This window comes from Sander vitreus, chromosome 24, assembly GCF_031162955.1.
Source record: "Sander vitreus isolate 19-12246 chromosome 24, sanVit1, whole genome shotgun sequence".
In the NCBI taxonomy this organism is placed as follows: Eukaryota; Metazoa; Chordata; class Actinopteri; order Perciformes; family Percidae; genus Sander; species Sander vitreus.
Genome location: NC_135878.1, coordinates 9,601,284 through 9,622,751, shown reverse-complemented (window position 1 = coordinate 9,622,751; position 21,468 = coordinate 9,601,284). Strand labels below are relative to the sequence as shown.

At 42.3% G+C, this 21,468-nt stretch overlaps 2 protein-coding genes across 2 annotated transcripts in view; one reads left to right on the top strand and one right to left on the bottom strand.

Moving 5' to 3' along the window:
• Positions 1-7,704, bottom strand: part of LOC144512999 (receptor tyrosine-protein kinase erbB-4-like) — a 252,836-nt gene extending 245,132 nt beyond the window's left edge. Inside the window, exon 1 of the mRNA XM_078244041.1 lies at positions 7,423-7,704. Coding sequence (XP_078100167.1) covers positions 7,423-7,486 — 64 coding nt within the window. The 5' untranslated portion in view covers positions 7,487-7,704. The remainder of the gene's footprint in view (positions 1-7,422) is intronic.
• A 2,740-nt stretch (positions 7,705-10,444) lies between these two features.
• Positions 10,445-20,805, top strand: LOC144513030 (receptor activity-modifying protein 1-like). The gene is made up of 3 exons (XM_078244091.1): positions 10,445-10,499; positions 14,209-14,347; positions 20,550-20,805. Exons 1-3 carry the CDS (start codon positions 10,445-10,447, stop codon positions 20,803-20,805), a joined length of 450 nt encoding a protein of 149 aa, XP_078100217.1.
• The last annotated feature ends 663 nt before the right edge of the window (positions 20,806-21,468 follow it).

Below are 21,468 nucleotides of genomic sequence, written 5' to 3'. Positions count from 1 at the left end.
TGAGTCGAGGAGAGTGACTCTTTTGTTGATCTGGGTTTGTGCCCTTTAAATACTGTAGCAACAGCTCACTGGTGTTTTTTTTAATCCTGCCTTTCTCTGCCATGACGACAACTGGAAAAATACAAGAATCTCTTGTTTTCTTTTATATATATATATATATATTTTTTTTTTTTATTGTGGGCAAATATTCAGAAAAGAATAAAAGCAGACAGACTCTGGCAGAAAAAGCCTGATAGAGAGAGGCGCACATGCCTAAGCATACAGAGTATCAATCACACACACACACACACACACACACACACACACACACACACACACACAGATTAGGGCCCTGATTAAGGCGGGTGTCGCATAAAAGTCTTGGAACAGTAAATATCCTTAATTTGTAGTGTAATTAAACAGATTAGCTGCCGTGAATATCTTAACAGGGATTAGCTGACACACAATACGCCAGACGTGTTTGACTACACACACATGCTGTGCACACACACGGAAACACATGCACAGACACAGAGAGGAAATAAACTAAGGACAAAACATCCAAAAATAGCTTGTTTTTTTTAACTACCGTACAAAAAAATGCAACTTCGAGACAGACAGGTTGGTGTGTGTGTAGAGGTGTGTGTGTGTGAGTGAGTGTGGTGAGAGAGAGAGAGAGAGAGAGAGAGAGAGCGAGAGAGCGAGAGAGCGAGACACAAATCTACAGGTCAGGTTGAACTGCCGGATCGACACGCGCACAGATGACGGATTAGAGATCAGTGATCATTTCTCCTTTCACAGGCTTTCATTAAAATGCCAGACTTTGTCAAGGTTACAGTGAAAAAAATAAATTTCTATTGTTATTCTAATGCCCTCTATTGTGCTGCGCTGAGAGCCAGAACAAAAAGCAATGGGAGCAAGTGAAAGAAGTTAAAGAAACAAAAAAAAAAAGGGAAAAAGGCCAGACTACTTGTGAAAGACGGAGTCGATGGCACTTGATCCTGCTTCACCAAGGAAGTGCTGCCAATCAAAAGGAAGCTGAACACTGTCCCACTTCCTGTGTTGGCCTTGTGCCTGAGAACAGCACTGCACATCGGAATTCAAAGCCACCGCTTGCAAGCACAGATACACAAATGGATGCATATGCACACGTATATTTGCGTCTTACAAGGCGGATCAAGCCTTGACTCAAAACTATAACCCCTCGCCCTAACCTAAACCTTATGCTAATCCTAATGCTAGCATAAAATAAACACCCTTAAAGCTGCACTAATGAATATTTTCAGATGAATTCAATGCAACTTTAAAGATCTTTGATTTGGAATTGCCAACTCTAGTCAATTTATTAAAGTACAATTAGTATTTAGCTTTGGATGTGCAACAAATCTTCACTTTTGAGGTAAAACATTTACATGCATGTTTACATACATTTAAATGAAGTGCCAAAGGAGACAAGCAAATAATTACTGAGACATGGATGCTGTTTTCTAACATCCTTTGAAGCTAAGATGACCCATGTGGATACATCAAACTAACCCCGACTCTATCAACAGTAAACAAAAATCTATCATCTAAATCAGCATATAATTCTGAGTTTAAAGCTCAGTCTAGCATGTGTAGCATGAAAATGACAGTTTGAGTGGTGTATGAAGGAGCCGCCGACAGCATGTTGTCCACGAAACAAATTGGGTGTTGTGATTAAAGGTGGAAAAATGTGCCATTTTTCATTCTCCCTGCGTGTCCAGTGACTCACACACACTGCTAATGAAAGACAGAGGGAGGTGTGTGTGTGTGTGTGTGTGAGCAGATATGTGTGTGAGAGAAAGAGGAGGGAGAGGCGAGAAACTAAAAAAGCTGCTAAAAGAGAAGAAAAGCAGAGGCAGTGAAAGATTAAACAGAGCAGGGAAATGAAACAAAAGCACAATGGAGATGTTAATGGATGAGAACAGGAGGGAGACAAGGTGTGTGTGAGGAAGAGAAGGAGAGATAAGGAAATAGATAGAGGAAAGGAAAATAGATGACAATTGTGTGAGAAGCTAATGAAATAGAAGTCAAATAAAAGAAAGTGGTGTGAGCGGACTGGCACTGCTAGGCAAGAGCAGTGTGTGTGTGTGTGTGTGTGTGTGTGTGTGTGTGTGTGTGTGTGTGTGTAGGAAGCCCCTAAGACGCAGAATGGAGGCATTTGTCTCTGAGTGGAATTACAAGTGGCGGGCTGAAGAAACCCTCCAGTGGTTGAGAAAGAAACAGAAGAGGGATGAAAAAAAAATAGATTCCTCTGTCTTTCCTGTCCTTTCTTTTCTTGGGCCATGCCTTGCTTACACTGTGCGTGTGTGTGTGTGTGTGTGTGTGTGTGTGTGTGTGTGTGTGAGAAAGAGAGGGAGAGTAGATTCAAGACTTGTTCTTAAAGCAAACAATGAGGAAGGATAAAGCTGCCTCAAACGTAAGAGGCCATGAAGGCTTCTACTGCCTTTCACCCATGCACTTGAGTGCGTAAAATAAAGGCTAAAGGAAAAAAGCTGAATCAGCATGCGATTAGAAATTAAAAGAACACATTTAGATTTGTGGGTGTTAACAGTAAATCCCTGTGCATGGGTGTACTGTGTTTTCTGGGTGGGAGTGAGATCTCAGTCCTCCTGAAAAGGGGCATCTGTGCCAGGCTTCCAGCGTCCCGACTAGCAAATCCAACTCACACTAGGAGTTGGCACCAGACACCTTAGCACAACCAAAGCCAACCCTGCTCATCATTAGGCAGCAAAGTAACGGAGGTTCAAAAGTCTGTCCTGCCAAACACACAAACACCACGCCAGAGACGGAGAGGGGACTAAGAAGCGTTGGGGACGATTAGAGAGGCCAATAAAGCTGCTATTTTGCACCCAAGTCTTGGATGTTTTCCTTCCCATGCTGTGCAGTTGTGATTCCGCATGTAAATATTTGGGTGGTTCGCACACTCGGAGGAACAAAAGACCCTCTGTACAGCCGGCGGGCAAAGAAAATGTCAGCAAACAGGCTTGTGATGTCGCCGGATCGCTACGGAATGCCTGGGAAGAGAAAAGTACGAGACAGCGTCATCTTTGTTTGGCCCGTGCAGATAATAATCTGAACGCTGATTCAGACGGAGAGTACCACGAGAGTTAGCGCTGCTGTCTCAGGCCTCTGAAGAGTGTTCCATCACCCCCCCACGCGTTACATAGTCATTTGCAAGGCTTCCCCTGCGGCCCCGCTGAGACTGTCCAGTTGTGAAAGAGGAAGCAAATAACAGCCCACACTTCAATGTCACCCTCACTGAACTGCAATTATTACTCTTTTTGTGCATACAGACATATTTTATTCCCCCTCTTCCTCGCTCCGTCTCTTTCACCGGAAGACATCGACAATCGCACAGAAAGCGTACAGATCTCCATCAGCTCGTCAGAAACGATCACGGGGTATTCGACTAACATCCAGCCCAATGCCAGGCGCGGCTTAAGCCTGGCAGATATCAAGTTATGATAGCAATGTTGACTAATTTAGAGCAAGATTGAATTCCTTCACCTCCCTCATCTCTCATGCTGTCAAATAAAGGGCTCGCAGTCTAGACTGATGCTATCAAAAAGAAAGCTTAATTAGCTTGTAATAAATTCTCATTTCCGCCAGTCTTCTACAAAAGCCACGGCCAGCTCCGTGGCTGTGTGTGCCAGCTGACGGATGCCCAGTAATTTGATACATGGCATTCAGCGGGTTCCCTTCCCGCCACCTCCGGCCATTTCACAAGAGAGCACGTCGTTAAATGTCACCCACACACACACACACACACACGCACACACACACACACACGTGTGAATGCAGCATTTGTCATACACACCGGAGAGCTAGGGCGATTAAAATGTTTGAGCCATTTGTTTCTGCGAGCAGGAAAACAGACAGCTTGATACATGATGGTGAAACTGCTGGTGTGAGCTTCATTTAAAGAATGAAGTGTCATGAGTTGCTCATGAGAATACTATCATCTTTTGGCGTGGCATTTCGCTGAGTTCCTTGACAGTACCTTGACCCTAAAGAGCTAAATCAGCGGACTCATACACAACTGGAACGCTGTACAAAAGAAAGCTGGATTTAATCAAAGAGGAGTCCTTCACCACTACAAAGATGGACTGAGCTCTAAATTTCCTTCTTGAGCTTGGAAACAGTAGTTTGACAAAGCTTCTTTTTTTTTTTTTTTTTTAAGAGCTTTAAACTGCATCTCCTCAGATGATGGAGGTAGAATTGTAGCATTTCGGACGAATGGAGGAATTTCAAAACTCCAAACGTCATTAACTCTGGTTGCCATTTTCAGCAACCAAATTGTTTTTCAAGTAAAAATGCCAACATCCTCCGTTCTTAGCTTCTCAAATGGGAGAATTGGATGTTTCTCTAGAATAGTAAACTAAAATATCTTTGAGTTTTAGACTGTTAGTCAAATAAAACAAGCTATTTGAATGCATCATCTTAGGCTGTGAGAAATGACGGCCATTCTTCGCTATTTTCACATTTTATAGACAAAACGATTAAGAGAATAACAATAATTATGAGAATAATCATTGGTCGCATCCCTAACCCCACTATACTACTGAAAGCCAAAAAGCCATGGCTGGTTTACTTCTTTCAGAGCGATCAGGGAACTTTGGCCGAGAAAAGTTAACTTAAAAGGTGCTCTAAGCGATGTCACGCGTATTTTAGGCTACAACTTTTTTTGTCACATACAGCAAACATCTCCTCACTATCTGGTAGCTGCCTGTCCCCTGAACACACCGTAAAAAAAAAAAAAAAAACAAAAAAAAAAAAACACGCGCCCTCTGTAGACAGCCCAGGCACAACAATCGGCAACAAAAACAAACTGCGCCAACATGCACCACCAAACATAAACAGTGTTCCAGCGTTCCAGCCAATAACCGACAAGAAGGATTTGGGGGTGGGAGTTGGGGGGGGTTAGTGCGTGGAAGGGAGGGGGAGGGGACGGGATGAGGAGGAGGGAGGGGCGAGCTAGACTTTGTTTTGTTTGACAATACTTCGAACGTCAACAAGAAGTGACGTCACCCAACATCGCTTAGAGCACCTTTAATAATTGTACCGATTTTTTTTTTTGTGGCGTTTTCCACAGTGGAGGGGAAATGATTAATGCATCGGTTGGGTCAATCCTGAGCTCTGAATCCGTTTATTTTAAATGAACATGAATATGAGTCAGCGGGAGGCCATGCCTCTACACACAAACACAGATTCTCCCGCACTGCCAACAGACAGTGAGACAAGTCATCAATCAAGTTGCTCGCAGTGTGAACACCTGCATTTTTGGCACACATGGTCGCACTGTACATCACGCAAACACACACACATGTAGTTTTGTGTATACAGACCAGCTGACTGGCAGGAATACTGCAGACATTTGTCTCGCAGCTGGAGCATACAGACAGATTCAATCACCATGTTAAACACCGCTGAAGTGAACATCTCCAGCGTTGACTTACTTGATATATGGTGTGCGGTATGAATTTTTTAAAACCTACAATAAAAAGGAGATGGAGATTAAGTGAAAGAGACCAAAGAGTGGACATATAGCACACACATATCTACTCAGTATACACCCACACACACACACACACAATGAACTTCCCAAGAGGCATAGCTCAGATTCTTGGGCTGAATTTGCATCACAAATATCTTGGAGGGGAGTGTATGCATAGTGAACAAATAAACCAGCGAGGGTGCAACTTTTCTTCCCAATTCATCCGCGCCTGACACCCATCCATCCATGCATCCATCCACTCCTGTTTAATTGCATCCAAAATCGACACCACAGCTAGTGAAGGAAGTGTGTGTAAGTGTGTGTGTGTGTGTGTGTGTGTGTGTGTGTGTGTGTGTTTCTCCAGCTCCGCCTGAGAACCACAAAACCACCAGAGATCGAGCCAAAACTCGACCTGTCCTTGGAGGCAGGAAGAAAAGCGTCCTGGAATCCCATTTGTGCCTCTGAGAGGTTGGGCAATGAGCCAAATTCACCTCTGAACATCAATCCACAAACTCTCCTGTGTTTCCGTTCCTGAGTGGGCTTCTGCTTGTTTGTTTTATTTCCAGTTCGGCATTCCTTGCCAACGCTTGATTATATCGATTAAGAAGGCAGATTCTGGCATCATGAAGTGCTTATCAGCCCAACATGAAACACAAAATATTACTCTGCAACTTACTTGAGTGCATCTCAAATTCTTACCCGATTCCAAAGCAAGATATTACTCCAAACCAAACAGAACAGAGCACATTAAAGTCCTTATCGATCAGTAAGTCTAGGAACAGAAGCTGATTGAAAAAGTTCAACAGCCCAATTTCTCAACATCAAAGCCTCGAACAATTATTTGCTTGGATAAACAGTGTTGAAACCATGCATCATGCACACACTGTGACACAACAGGGGGTGAGACCTCAAATGTTACTCAAATATCACTGACAAACTATCTGCAAATATCCTACAGGGGCTGATGCCATAAGGAATTACAACACATAAATAACATCAACTTAAATTGACTATTGCTGCGTGGCATGGACGCATTACAATTACAAGCCTTTAAAGGGGTACTGCAGGATCTTTAAAGTGATTTTCGTCCGGGAGATTAACACCACGGGGGGTCCTAATGATGAAAGCGATATGTTTTTCCACTGCCTATTCACAGCCTTCATTGTACATCTAAATTATTCAAAGACAGTACGGGATAAAAACTGCAACCGAGTTCAATTCATATAAATCAGCGCAAATAGCCGCGGTGCTCGGTCGATCAATGCCCGCTTGGGGCAATTTTATTAAAACGATGGCGCATTCATTCATATTTAGGGTACAATATGTAACGGCACAGTACGGGGCTCATCTACAAACATCAGAGATTCGCTCTCTTCAGTGAATTTGAAAAGATAATTTGATACAAGAGTTTTCTTCACCAACATATGTATCCAATCAGGCACAAGCAAAGTGGATTTCTAAAAAAAAACCGACGTTTTTTTATCCGATGAGCTTTAAAATCTTGATTTTTTTTTTTTTAAAAAGGGTCAAAAAAGCAAATATGTGTAGGGAGTTTGGAAAGATTTTTACGCAGAGCCCGACACGCTCCCACAGGCTGTTTAATGTCACCGTTTACTGCAGGTGTGAGTCTCGTCGCGATGATTCAAATCAGCGTCAGCGTGGTCGGATATGAAGTTGTGTTAAGTTTGTGACAGTGATGAAGAGCTAACAGCAAAACGGTGTTAAACTGCGATGACCATTCATTATCATTCAACAAACTAATGCCGTGAATTCATCAGTGAATTATGGCCATATGTCGCTTGATGCCAGAATAGAGGGTGGGGGGGTTGAGGGGGGTTCAGGTTGTCTTGGACCCTAACTCGATCCCTGCTTTTCTAGTCTGACCTGGGAGACCCAGGTGCAGAGACGCGCATCCAAGCACTCACCTGACTGTGCTGCACTCGATCCGATCACCAGCAAAGTGACGAGAACGCAAGCGTGGAACTTCATCTTCGAAAAGGCTGCTTGTCTTGTTAACTCCCGTAACTCACATGTCCAATTAAGATATCCTCGTTTTTTTCCCCACACACTCACAGAAATAAACAACCAAAGAAACACGTCGTAGTCTTCTTGGATTCTTGGACTGCTGGCACAGTGTCCGTGAGCACCCACAACCAGCGCCGTGGAGAGCTTTTACGCACCGCGTTATTTGTTGCGTTTGTTTATCAGTTCCCAGACCAGTGTTTAGGTCGGTTTCCACCACGGATACTCAGAGACATACTCCTCACGCTGCCATAGAGCCGGTGGCTGGGGGGTGAGGGGGGTGGAGTGAGTGAGTGTGTGTGTGTGTGTGTGCGCGCGATGGGATGGGGGGGGTCTGAACACGCCCCTTTAGTGTGATTGACACCTCCTTCAGCCTATTAAATCGGCTATCCAAAAGCCTTAGGAGCGTGTTGTCTTTTTTTTTGGAAATCCGCCCACCTTACTTATCACCTCTCCTGATTGGCTATTTGGTTTCATTGCTGCTGTCAATACACCTGTCAGGAGCAGATTCACTTTTTGCTACCTGTGGGTCTTCTGTGCAGTGGCGGTTCTGGGGGGGGGGGGGCAAGGGTGGCCAGTGCCCCCATTATATTAAAACCGCCACTGCTTCTGTGTTGGCTTTTTATCATACTATAATCATCATAATTCAAAGTCATGTTTCATTAGTTGCTATATATAGCCCATTGATTACCATTATAGAGCGATATATTCATAAGAGATACGCACATTCCTGTCTTTAGAGGAAAAGATGTAAATAGCATTTTCCAGGGGACAGTGTTATAACTACTAAAAGTTTGCTTAATTTGTGTTGGTATATTATTATATTAAATGTAGACTTACAGAAAGTTTCCTGTGGGGTCAGCAGGATCAGCCTCTGCAAAGATCCACCACTAGAAGGCACAGCCTATAAACTTTGATGATGCTGGTCCAAAGGGTCTGCAGTGACCGGGAATGGCTCCGGCAGTATACCATGTTCAGGGCCGCTCATTTTACAAGCCAGTGTACCCTATTCCGCTCTGTGGCTTCGTCTGTGGGCTGATCTGAAAGTGTCACACCGTCACATCAGCGAGGACAGAAAGGTATTGATTTGTGATCCACGTAAAGTGAAAACTAAGGCATAAACTGGCTCTATTGCCAAATTACTCCAGCAGCAAGGATCTAAATGACCCTTCATAAATCCCCCCCGGTGCTAAAGAGAGGATTCATTTAGTGTCCTCTGCTGCTCTCTAGGGGAATTTATGGAGAATGACTCAATTGTGTGCCCTTCTCTCTGTAGCTTGCATTATGGGGGACATAAAATAAGATTTGGGATGTATTTTATTTTATTTATTTTTTTACAAATATTGTGCTCATAAATGGGAATTCATCCAAATGGCCACACGCTTGCCTCAAAGCCTAGTTATCAACATTGTTTGACCATAAAAATAAAAAAAAACTGTGGTAAGGGACTCTGTGCTCCACAGCTCATAAAAGTACTTGGCCAATGCAGCAGGACAACAATAAATTTGGCAATTGGTGGCTGTAGCCTTTTTTATTTTGAGATGTTGAGAGGAGTTGCAATTGTTCTCTCACTCGTGGGAAGGGTTCAAAGAAAGATGTATTAATACAATGGAGGGCCTGCTGGCTTTATTATAAAGAGAGACATACATTTCAGCCCCTCTAATACAATGATTTGTGTACTGTCCCTAAACAGAATTTAAGGTTTTCAAAATAAAATATGCCATTTGCAAGTATGTTAATCAATGCTAAGATGTGTCAAATGCGCTGTTGTTTCTTCCCCAAGAATCAAGATAATACTCACTGTCTATAGTATATTATGGGAGATGGGCTACATAAAAGCATTTGCACACACACACACACACACACACACACACACACACACACACACACACACACACACACACACACACAGGGTGGCAGCACAACGCAGAGCAGCCTTGAGAATACTAATGAACGTCGCTTTCCTTCTGTACAAAAATCTGCAGATAAAACATTCAATTAGTGACATTACTGAGCTGCAGGAGATTTGCGCTGATATGAGTGACATGGAAATGGGAGTTCTGTCTCTGTGTGCTGTAATGGGTCCGTGTGTGATTGGAGGGTTTGCAGAACAATGGCTCACAGTGAAGAGGGTATTCAAAGTAATCCATTACAAATGATAAATAAGTAATGGGGGAAACTTAACTCATGGGCATTTATTGATGTGTTATCTTGCACCAGGCCTTTGCAGTGATAATGGTGCAAATTAATATTTATTACATTTTGTTATAATTGTGTATTAAAAAGGCATATTTTGTTAGAAGGCAGTTTATGAAGCACCTGTTCTAGATGCAAAGTAAATGCCTACATAAAGCAGCATTCCTTCAGGGACTCAGTGTTTGAGTTTATAATGATCGTATTATAGTTTCATGCAGACTTTTAATCTCTTAGATGTTTTCTCTGGCTGGGCTATAATAGGCTATTCCTATAATATTCCACATGGGACATGTGGTGTGGATTTATGGGGTCGTTTTACAACTCATACTACTTTAAATGTGTCCCATATGCTTTGATATTTGTACAATATGACTGTAAATTAGATGGTTCCCTGGGTTCATCATGACTGGCACTAATGTTGGCATCTGACTTTGTTTTGTCCCCTGTGAGCAGCTCCACGCTGGACAAAAAGGATCAGATGACACGCAGAGCTTCTATGATTAGGGTTGCGGCGAGGGAAGGAGGCTGCCACTCCGAAAGGGCAAAGGGGCTTTTACGCGCAGTTGGCGCCTTCTTGTTGACCGCGCACCACGAGCTGCGATTCATTTATCTGTACCGTTGTGGTGTGGATCCCGAATCAGTGGCTTTGTGGCTAAAATACTTGAGGGAGAATGAGAGTCGTGACCTCCAGGGTGTGAGCAGAGTGCGCAAAACGTCTTGGAGTTCGGCATGGCTCTGGAGAGCGCGTCGCTCCTGAAAGCGGGGCTTGTGTTGTTGATGGCAGGTGAGTGTTTGTGTGGTGAGTCGTGAAGAACTTCAAAGTGGCTTTTTTTTTTTTTTTTTTACAAGTAAAAGTACTGCATCAACTTTAACTTGTGTGAAATACTTGACTATTATGGGCAAAATGTACTTAAAGTAGGGCAGCAACTAACGATTATTTTTCATTGGATTACTCTGTCTATTATTTTTTTGATTAATCGATTAGTTGTTTGGTCTAAAATGTTAGATGAATGGTGAAAATGCCGATCAGTGTTTCCCAAAGCCCAATATAGCGTCTTTAAATGTCTCGTTTGTCCACAACTCAAAGATATTCAGCTTACTGTCATAGAGTGGTGAAGAAAGCGTCAAATCGATTAATCAAATATCGATTAATCGATAAACCTTTGCAGCTCTAACTAAGTATCAAAAGTAAATTAATCAATGTATAAAATTGGTCCCTTTGACTGTCATACTATTAATATATTATTGTATTATAATTTTTAATGCATTTGGTGGACTTGAAGCTGATATTATTATTTGATAAACTGTTGGGTAGTTTTATCTATATATATATACAATATTACACTTTGACTACACTTTGGCTAAAAAACACCGATTCAGCATCACATGTATCAATCAGCTCTTTGGGGTTTTACAGCAGCAATGTGTTGCAATATGGATGTATGGAGCAGGTGACATGGAAGGCTTACATTTTGCTGCTAAAATGTTTTCTACAGCTGAGAATAACTCCAGATACTGTGTCTAACTGACATGAAGACTGCAGTATGAAGGTGTTGCTCCCAAGCTGAGGAGCACAGCAGCTTGCTAAACATGCCTGACATCTGAGCTAGATGTGGATCATCTTCACATTCATAAATTCATTTCATTCACATCATTTTTTTTTTTTAAATCAATAAATGCTGAGTTTTAAAGGCAGGCAGAATTCACGATTCCTGCTAGACTGATGGGTGTTTCCTTTCCCCCCAAAATATGAAAAAAACTTCAAGGCAGTAAGTCAATAGAGTGTAATCCTCCAGCTAGGAGCGGTGCAGCATTCTGATCCTGGAAAATGAACTGTGAATGCAAGGCTGGTTAGCAGCCAAGTTAGAAGGCATCTTTGAACGCTTGAATGTCAGATTGCTCCAGTTGCCAAGAAACTGTGGGTGATAAACAAGCTAACAGACACTTCACTTCTGCCAAAATTACCATTTACAGTGGGGAGAAGTATTTGATACACTGCCGATTTTGCAGCTTTTCCTACTTACAAAGCATGTAGAGGTCTGTAATTTTTATCATAGGTACACTTCAACTGTGAGAGACAGAATCTAAAACAAAAATCCAGAAAATCACATTGTATGATTTTTAAATAATTAATTTGCATTTTATTGCATGACATAAGTATTTGATCACCTACCAACCAGTAAGAATTCCGGCTCTCACAGACCTGTTAGTTTTTCTTTAAGAAGCCCTCCTGTTCTCCACTCATTACCTGTATTAACTGCACCTGTTTGAACTCATTACCTGTATAAAAGACACCTGTCCACACACTCAATCAAACAGACTCCAACCTCTCCACAATGGCCAAGACCAGAGAGCTGTGTAAGGACATCAGGGATACAATTGTAGACCTGCACAAGCCTGGGATGGGCTACAGGATTATAGGCAAGCAGCTTGGTGAGAAGGCAACAACTGTTGGCGCAAGTATTAGAAAATGGAAGAAGTTCAAGATGACGGTCAATCTCCCTCGGTCTGGGGCTCCATGCAAGAGCTCACCTCGTGGGGCATCAATGATCATGATGAAGGTGAGGGATCAGCCCAGAACTACACGGCAGGACCTGGTCAATGACCTGAAGAGATCTGGGACCACAGTCTCAGAGAAAACCATTAGTAACACACTACGCCGTCATGGATTAAAATCCTGCAGCGCACGCAAGGTCCCCCTGCTCAAGCCAGCGCATCTCCAGGCCCGTCTGAAGTTTGCCAATGACCATCTGGATAATCCAGAGGAGGAATGGGAGAAGGTCATGTGGTCTGATGAGACATAACTAGAGCTTTTTGGTCTAAACTCCACTCGCCGTGTTTGGAGGAAGAAGAAGGATGAGTACAACCCCAAGAACACCATCCCAACCGTGAAGCATGGAGGTGGAAACATCATTCTTTGGGGATGCTTTTGCATGCGACTGCACCGTATTGAGGGGAGGATGGATGGGGCCATGTATCGCGAGATCTTGGCCAACAACCTCCTTCCCTCAGTAAGAGCATTGAAGCTGGGTCGTGGCTGGTTCTTCCAGCATGACAACGACCCGAAACACACAGCCAGGGCAACTAAGGAGTGGGTCTGTAAGAAGCATCTCAAGGTCCTGGAGTGGCCTAGCCAGTCTCCAGACCTGAACCCAATAGAAAATCTTTGGAGGGAGCTGAAAGTCCGTATTACCCAGCGACAGCCCCGAAACCTGAAGGATCTGGAGAAGGTCTGTATGGAGGAGTGGGCCAAAATCCCTGCTGCAGTGTGTGCAAACCTGGTCAAGAACTACAGGATGAACGTATGATCTCTGTAATTGCAAACAAAGGTTTCTGTACCAAATATTAAGTTCTGCTTTTCTGATGTAGGTGAGGTTGGAGTCTGTTTGATTGAGTGTGTGGACAGGTGTCTTTTATACAGGTAATGAGTTCAAACAGGTGCAGTTAATACAGGTAATGAGTGGAGAACAGGAGGGCTTCTTAAAGAAAAACTAACAGGTCTGTGAGAGCCGGAATTCTTACTGGTTGGTAGGTGATCAAATACTTATGTCATGCAATAAAATGCAAATTATTTAAAAATCATACAATGTGATTTTCTGGATTTTTGTTTTAGATTCTGTCACTCACAGTTGAAGTGTACATATGATAAAAATTACAGACCTCTACATGCTTTGTAAGTGGGAAAACCTGCAAAATCGCCAGTGTATCAAATACTTGTTCTCCCTACTGTATATGTTCAGTTTATGCATGTGTTTGATAGTTTTCTTTATTGAAGCACCTCAAGCCTCTGTGCCGCAACCAGCAGGGGGGGGGGGGGGGGGGTCTCGACCATTTTTCACATTTTTCTTTCAGTAGCATCTCTTTCAAAATCCCCGTGTCAACACATTCAGTCTTCCTTTGAGTGTTTCAGAGCCTCGAGAGCCAGCTGAGACAGAGCAAACATAATAGGCACACAGTTGTCCCTTATCAGGCGGGCGCAGACCGAGATCCACCATGTTTCTCAATCGTAACAACAACCTGTTCGTTCCACACAGTTTTTCTTTTCCGCCAGCTTAAGTTCCCTCGCCTACTGTACTGCTCAGCGGTGTTACATTCAGCCCAGTGTCCTGCGGGATGGCAGCAGTCTGCCTCCACGTTAAGAGCCTGTTAACACACATCTCTGAAGTAAACAAATGGGTTTCAGACTCTGACTGCAAATTAAAATCTTTTCTTAGTGTAGTAAGTAACAGCCTTATAGGCCCAATAGGAATAACCACTGCCAGGACATGACCTTGTTTGTCGCACTAATTATCAAGCACTGAACACAGAAGCACCTCTGTGGTGCTTTGTAAAATCTTTTGTATCCTTACAATGATGCATAGTATTGCTCTTCACTCACTGAAATAAAGCAGTCACCTTATATCAACCAAATTCATTGTCTTATTTATATCTTAAATTAATAGGGCTACATTTTGTTTGACTTTTTTTTGTCTATTTTCCTCTTCTGTCTTTAGCTCAAGTCCTTCCATCAGTGTCCAGCTGCAACAGGGGTTTCTACGAGAGGATGATCAATGATCTCTGCTTAGCTAAGTTCAAATTCGACATGGGGGCGCTGGACCAGGGCCTGTGGTGCAGCTGGCTGGACACCATGGAGTGAGTTCACCTACTGGGTCATGCAAAAAGAGTTGGCAAAGAAAAGACAAATCACTTGTCCCTCATGTTGTACACGTTAGTCAGAGATACCTGTTTCAAGGACTTGATTTATGGCAAAAGGATAGCGTTAGATCTGGCATAAAAGGCTCTACTCTTTGAGGGTAGATCCTAAATCGGATCTGCTAGAATGGCCAACGTAGTTAGGTCAAGGCATGGGAGTGGTTTGGGGAAGGGTAAGAATACCAGGGTAAGCCAATCAGAGGCAGAATAAGGCAGAATAAGGCGGACCACGAGGCATGTCCACTGACGTCGACACGTCTAGCGGATCCGATCAAGCATCTACCCTCTTTGATGAAGCTCTCAAAGAATGAGGATTTTGTAGGAAAAACTAATCTTTTATTAAACACATGAAAAGTAAATGCCAAAAATTATACATAAATAGATGGTTGGGGATGCAAATGATCAGATTATAATGTTTCGCTGCGCTGAACACCTGAATGATTATGATTGGATGTTATAGTCAGCTGTGTCCAAACAGCTGATGAATGAGCCAGTGATGTATGAATGTAGCAGCTGATGTCAATCATTAAAATGAGTTAAAATGTAAACATCAGCACTAATGTATTAGTGACAGTGTTAACGTTTTTCTTTTTGCAAATGGTATATAATATACTATTAGTGGACTGAAAAGTTATGATAATTGCATAAGGAAGCTGCTGAGTATGCATACTAAGCATATTTCCTCCATATGCAAGAATGCAGTCAAGGTTTAACTCAGTCTACCTGTCTTTCCTTTGATCTTAGCCATCTTCTGAGCTTAAAGCTGTGGTAGGCAATTTGTTTTTGGCGTTGTTGGGCAAAAAATCAGCATAGCTTTCAGCATATTGTAATTCAAGTGGTCTGAGAAAAAACTAGACTTCTGCATCTCCCATTGGCTCTGTTTTCAGGCTTTAGAAAATGTAGCGTGTGACAAGAGACTTAAGCCCTATTCGCATGGGATGATGGTGTGATTTTGAAATTAATAAAATGAAATTCATAAAAATGAAATACGACTCGCCATATCACAGGCATGTCGATTTGCATGGGACTAATATTATCACAAGACTTTGCTGTTTAGTGAAATATGGAAGGTCATTTGCGGGGGAATTTTTACTTATTATAATTACAGACAAGACTGATTTGCACGGGATTAAGATCACAGACAACTCCGCAATTATTACAAATGACTAGAGGTCACCAGGTAATACTAATCCCGTGCGAATAGGGCTTTTGGGCCAATCACAGATCATTTCAGAGTGAGAGACAGCGATTTAAATTGGCTGTTCTGCGCATGCATATGCCTGTGCGACAGAGAGGGAAAGCTGCAGGAAGAGGTCTCACTCTACTACAAATCCTGGCGTTTTTTTTTTACTTCCTACCAACTGCAGCTTTAATGATATAATGCAGCACAGAGCATAACATAAAATGTAAGCTTTTTCACATTATCCTTAAAGGACTAATGGTTTGTGAAAGAATTAGGTTGTTTGCCTTGACTAATGCTACCCTCAACGTGTTGCTCTTACTATACTTCATTCTCTGATAAGACATCTTTAACTGCCTTTGTGGCTACTTGCCTTACGGCCATCACCAACTCCAGTCTATGTCTCCACTCACCATCACATTGCTTGGTAGCGGCCAGGGACTGTATAGAAGAAGTAAGGGTAGCCACTGTGACGTCTCCCCACCAAAAGAAATGAACTGCCGACTCCTAAGAGTGTCTTTTAGTTCAACTGAATGCTGAAAAAGACATTATTAGGCAACCAAAAATCTTACAATTATCCTTTATGAAATAAAAACACACTGGTAAAGGGTCAATCCCAAAAACAAGTTTGAAACTATTAAAATGTACACAGTGCCATGAGGCTTGTTCGAGATGAGCCAGGCCTGCACAGAATCGATCATTGGCGATCGCCGCCCAATGCATGCCGCTTAGATTTGTGGCCGACTTGATCCCGACTTGACTCCAGATGTCATGCACACGTGGGTAACGATAACCTCCCGAGATCAAGGCGGCCACAGTTTTGAGACTCAGGCAACGCAAGACACAGGGCATGATGGAAAACGCCTGGCCTATGCCTCTATCCTGATTGACAGGTCGCTGTGGTAGTAACTAGTCAACCACAATGTAGCCACGTCCTAAAGCATACCCTGGTTAATTGTCTATTTCACTCTAAATGGGACCATCATTTACAAAATGAACATCATGCTGTATTTAAAGAAAAGTAGTGATTGAGACCGCAAAATGTTTACTGAGGTATTAAATCAAAACTAGGGTCATTTTCTCATAGACTTCTACAATCACACTTCTTTTTGCAACTAGTGGAGTCACCCCCTGCTGGCCATTAGAAAGAATGCAAATTTAAGGCACACATTGGCTTCACTTTTCAGACCTCAAGCTACATCCACTTCTTTTATACAGTCTATGGTCGCAGCCTTTAAATGTATGTGTCGCACATTATATAGTTTGTGTGTGTGTGTCCCTCAGCAGTCATTTTCCAAACACTGACAGTCTGAGGATGAGTCAGGAGGGTGAAAGAAGCTGAAAGGCCCACAGGAGAAGCTACTGTCAAAACTATGATTTCCCTCCTGGCTCACTGTCCGCTCTTGGTCCAGCACATAATTAGTGGTGTTGCTCTTTGTGTGTGGTTGTGTACGTGTGTTTGCGTGTGCAGTTGTAACTCAAAAAAAGAATTGTATAGGCACACAGAGAGTTTGCAGTTGCGTCACGAAACTCCTAGCAACAATGTTTGACGCCGTCGTCGAGGTCCTTTGGAGAGCTGGCTGTGCAAACAGATAAATAAACCATACAGAAAAGAAAATTAGAAATACACAAAGAAGGCTTGTGTGTGGGTGCAGACCAATTAAGCCAACGAAAATAAAAGTCTTCCTCCTACACATGAATTCAGCACATGAAAAGCTGAATTCATAAGCAATAATAATTGTCAATTCAATACACTCTCATAATGCCTTACTTGGTCTGTTGTGACCAGTTTGCTTAAGGTGGCTTTTGTTCCATCACATTTGTGAAAGCTATGTGAAAGTCATCTATGATGATCAGGGTTATGCTTTATTATTAGGTCTCGAGTGACATTTCTTTACCTGCCCATGTTGACTGCTACAAATCCCAAAAACTTCTATTCAGTCTCCATGTGATTGACCGTTATCAGACTCCTGTGGGGAAACTGTACATGTTTTCTAGAATCATGCAAATGAACCCCATCTGAAGGATTTTCTAAATTGGCAACATGACATTCTGTCTAATTAACACTGTAGATTGCAATCAGATTAATAAAATCTTGTATCATAGAATTTATTATTCAACAAAACTGCTATTTGAGAATATTTGTGGACGCATTACATGTCAATGTGTTTGCGGCTTCGCTACAAACAGATTTTCTTCCTTAATACTTGCTTGTCTTAACTTGAACAAGATGGCTTCATTCACACACTGTAGCCTATTGCTCAGAGCTATAAAAAAATAACTCTGGTCTCTCTTGACTCGTGTCTTATTTTTAGGCCAAACACTTTCGCTGAGTGGTAGCTCAACACGTTTGTATTAACATGCTTGTGAGAATCCTTGACACAAACTGAGTCAGTTAGTCATATAGCCTAGAGTATAATGTTGTGATTAAAGGTACAGTACTTGTACTTGCAACACTTGCAACAAAGTTTTAGTAAAGTTTGTGGGCCCATGAGACACAAATATACTCATTGATGATGCTCTTGTCACATTTTAACAAATTGTCGGTTTGGACCCAAATACAGAAGAAAAAGATGAAAAGGTAGCAGGGAGAGTTTAAATGGTTACATTATGAAAATAAACTTACAGTCCAAGTTAAGCAGGCGGGAAATCCAAAAACAGGAACACTAGGATACGGGCACTATAAACAGACATGAGTTGTAAAGGGAACAACACTACAAGGTACAACAAACTGACACCAGACTATAGGAGGGACCTGACTAAACACACAAGGCAACAAGGGTTGTTACAAGAGACAGGTGACATGAGGACTAATGAACAGGTGAAATACTGGAGGGCGGGGCAGACAATCACAAAGACGGGAAAACCACAAGGCAGAAAGTCAGACATCAAACAAGACATGACACATGAGGAGTCAACCTTCAAAATAAAACAGGAAACTGAAATGGATTATCAACTCCCCTGGGGCCACAAGTCCATTGGGCCCCAAAGTCCCCCAGATTGTATAAATTGCAAAACTGATTTAGGTAAACGAAAATGGAAGTGACGCCTGCATCTGTCATTTGTGTCAAAATCTAGATTTTTAGACCTTTAATAATCAAATTCACTCTTTGTCAGAGTTTTATCCCTTACAGAAAATGAAATGCGTCGTATGTTGGACCACTGCATTCTCAACTGTCATTGAGGGGCGGTGGTATTCAAGTTGTTTGACCCGTTAATAACAACAACAAAGGGAAATGACGCTAGTGATGTCGCGTTCTGTGCCGAGGCTTCGGAGCGTGTGTCAAGAAATCCCTGAAGTTTTCTGTGAAGCGCGTATCGAAGCTTGTATCGTTTTAGACCAATGACGTCATCGATGACATCTGAAGCCTCGCTGCCCGTCCACACCACGGGACTGGTTTAGGAAGTGGCTCGAATCGACGTCAGTTTTATTATACAGCCGTGATCTACACAAGCAAATTCACTGCCCTCTGCCTGGGTAAACCACTGCCACTTTCCAGTTTTAGAATTCTAAAATTGCCCCTCCTGCCATTCTCATATTATGACCAAAGGATTGATTTACACACATTTGATAGCCACATTCCTCTCAAGACAATTAGTTTATTATATAGTTATATTATACAATCATTACATACCACCAAAAAATACACACTATGAATGGTTTACGTGGAAATGGATTTATTTCTAAGCCCCTGCAGTGTATCGTAGATCACATCAGATCACTGATAATATGTATAAAGCCTATATGTGCCTGTTTTACACTCTCTCCAACAAGTGGTATTCTGAACATATGAAACCTCGAGAAATGAACCCTTTTGCGAATCAATTTGCTGGAAAGCTACAACGCTTCATGAGGATTCATCTCGCCATCACTAAATGAAACACTAAACAATAAATTGCAACGATCAGAAAAAGCCAACCTACAGTATGACGAACATTGAAGTTGCGTCCGCTCGGCCTCCAGCTATGCAGTCAAACACAGTGGCCATCTGGAACAGAATCTCTCCTGGTATGGTGCAATGCTGCACAGAGGGTGCCACAGTGTTGGTATGCATCTCTATTTCCCCTGCCCTCTATACCACCTAGCAGTTATATTTAGCTTTGTTAAGCCCAGTGGTAATTCTAGACACTCCTTTTGGCTTTTTTTCCCCCTACCAACAGGAGTCTCTACTCTGGTTCCACCCTGAAAGGTCTTTTCAAAGACACAATGAGAGACTATTTCAACCTTATTTCTATAACTCAGAATGGGAACAAGGGGAAGTTCATCATGGAAAATATGGCTTCTGATCTTCATTTTTTTTTCTTCAAATATTTTTATTGAAGGAATCGATTGTACAGGAGTTATACAGGATAACGATACAAGAGTCTTCCCTTAGGTTTTCTGAACGTTTAAGCAACAACACAAAAAAAGCCTACAAAGCCTATGCCACCCCAACCTCCCACCCCACAGAAAAAAATAACAATAAAAGTAAAAAGTAAATAAATAAAAAAGCCAGCAGAGAGGAAAAATGAAATGATGACAGTCAAAAAAAGTCATAGCAAAAAGAAAGAGAAAAGCTGCATACTCAAGTGCTAGGGGTGTCACCCTGGCCGTTATTTGTCTTACACGCTTCTGACCATTTGACCAGCAGAGGATGCCATATTTTATGGAAAATTGCAGAATGATGCACCTGGCCAACAAAGTACATAGAGACATGGCTTGCCCTTCATAGTTTGTGATGTTGGGGTTAAACACCACTAAACCAAAGATGGCAAGGAGTGGGTCAGGGGCAATAGTTTTGTGAAAGGTAGTCAAATATGAGAGACCAGAAAAGAGTTAATTTAAAACAAGACCCTTCTGATCTTCATGACGCTAGATGTTTGTGATGGCATTTGAGAGTTGGATCATGTTTTTCCTTGGTGAATCATGTAGGTAGATTTGGGTGTTTGGTGTTTTTGACTGTGTGTTGTCGCCCTCTGCAGGATCTACGAGGGGCTAACCAACTGCACCTTCCAGGTGGCCTTGAGGGTGGACTGCTTCTGGCCAAATCAGATAGTCGACCGCTTCTTCATGCAGATTCACTGGATCTACTTCCACGACTGCGCTCTGACCGGCCGGCTCATCCACGACCCGCCAACCAGCATCCTCGCCCCGTTTATCGCAGTGCCAGTGCTGGTCACCCTGCTCATGACTGCCCTTGTGGTGTGGAGGAGTAAACGCACAGAGGGGGTTTTATAAGGACTGGCTACTGGATTGGGGCTCAAATCTTGTAAGTACAAATGGACTCTCGAGGGCCAATGACGGAGCATGGGAAAAAAATAATTTTAGGTTATTTTATAAAATATTAAGTTGATGCACTTATATTCCTTGTCTTTCAATTGTATTATTCCCATATTAGTATGCATATTAGTGTATAGACCATTGCATGGCTCATGAAAAACTGTAGCAGACTTTAATACAATAGTAGTTGTAATACAAACTGAATTTGCTATAAATGTGATTGAAATTGATCCGTGGGTAACATCACCCATGTGAGAGTGTCAAAGTTTGGCAGGGGGAGGTAATAAAGGTAAATAAGGCCATCGTAGTAGCCCTAAACAATCTGTGAACACATCCACATTACTGTAGAGAGGAGACACCAAAGGATTTGGAAGAATTTCGAAAAGAGGTGACGAAAGCGAAAAAAGAAGAGTAGAAAATGGAGAAAATTTGACTGAGGAAGAGAAAGAAAGAAGATGTCTTGGACCAAAAGAGTTCAGAGTTTTTCTTCCAATACCTGTTTCCCATCTTCTTATGGAGGGCTACTGTGACACTGGAAGTTGTACAGCAATGAATATGCAATTCAATTTATGTTTAAATACACAAAATGTTGTATTTCACTCTGGTCATGAAGTAGTAAGT

What these genes read in the sequence shown, in the direction of transcription:
- LOC144513030 (XM_078244091.1), top strand. Translation starts at nt 10,445, where the DNA reads ATGGCTCTGGAGAGCGCGTCGCTCCTGAAAGCGGGGCTTGTGTTGTTG. An exon ending in GCTTGTGTTGTTGATGGCAG is followed by an intron (nt 10,500 to 14,208) that starts GTGAGTGTTTGT and finishes TTCTGTCTTTAG; the next exon opens with CTCAAGTCCTTCCATCAGTG. An exon ending in AGCTGGCTGGACACCATGGA is followed by an intron (nt 14,348 to 20,549) that starts GTGAGTTCACCT and finishes CGCCCTCTGCAG; the next exon opens with GATCTACGAGGGGCTAACCA.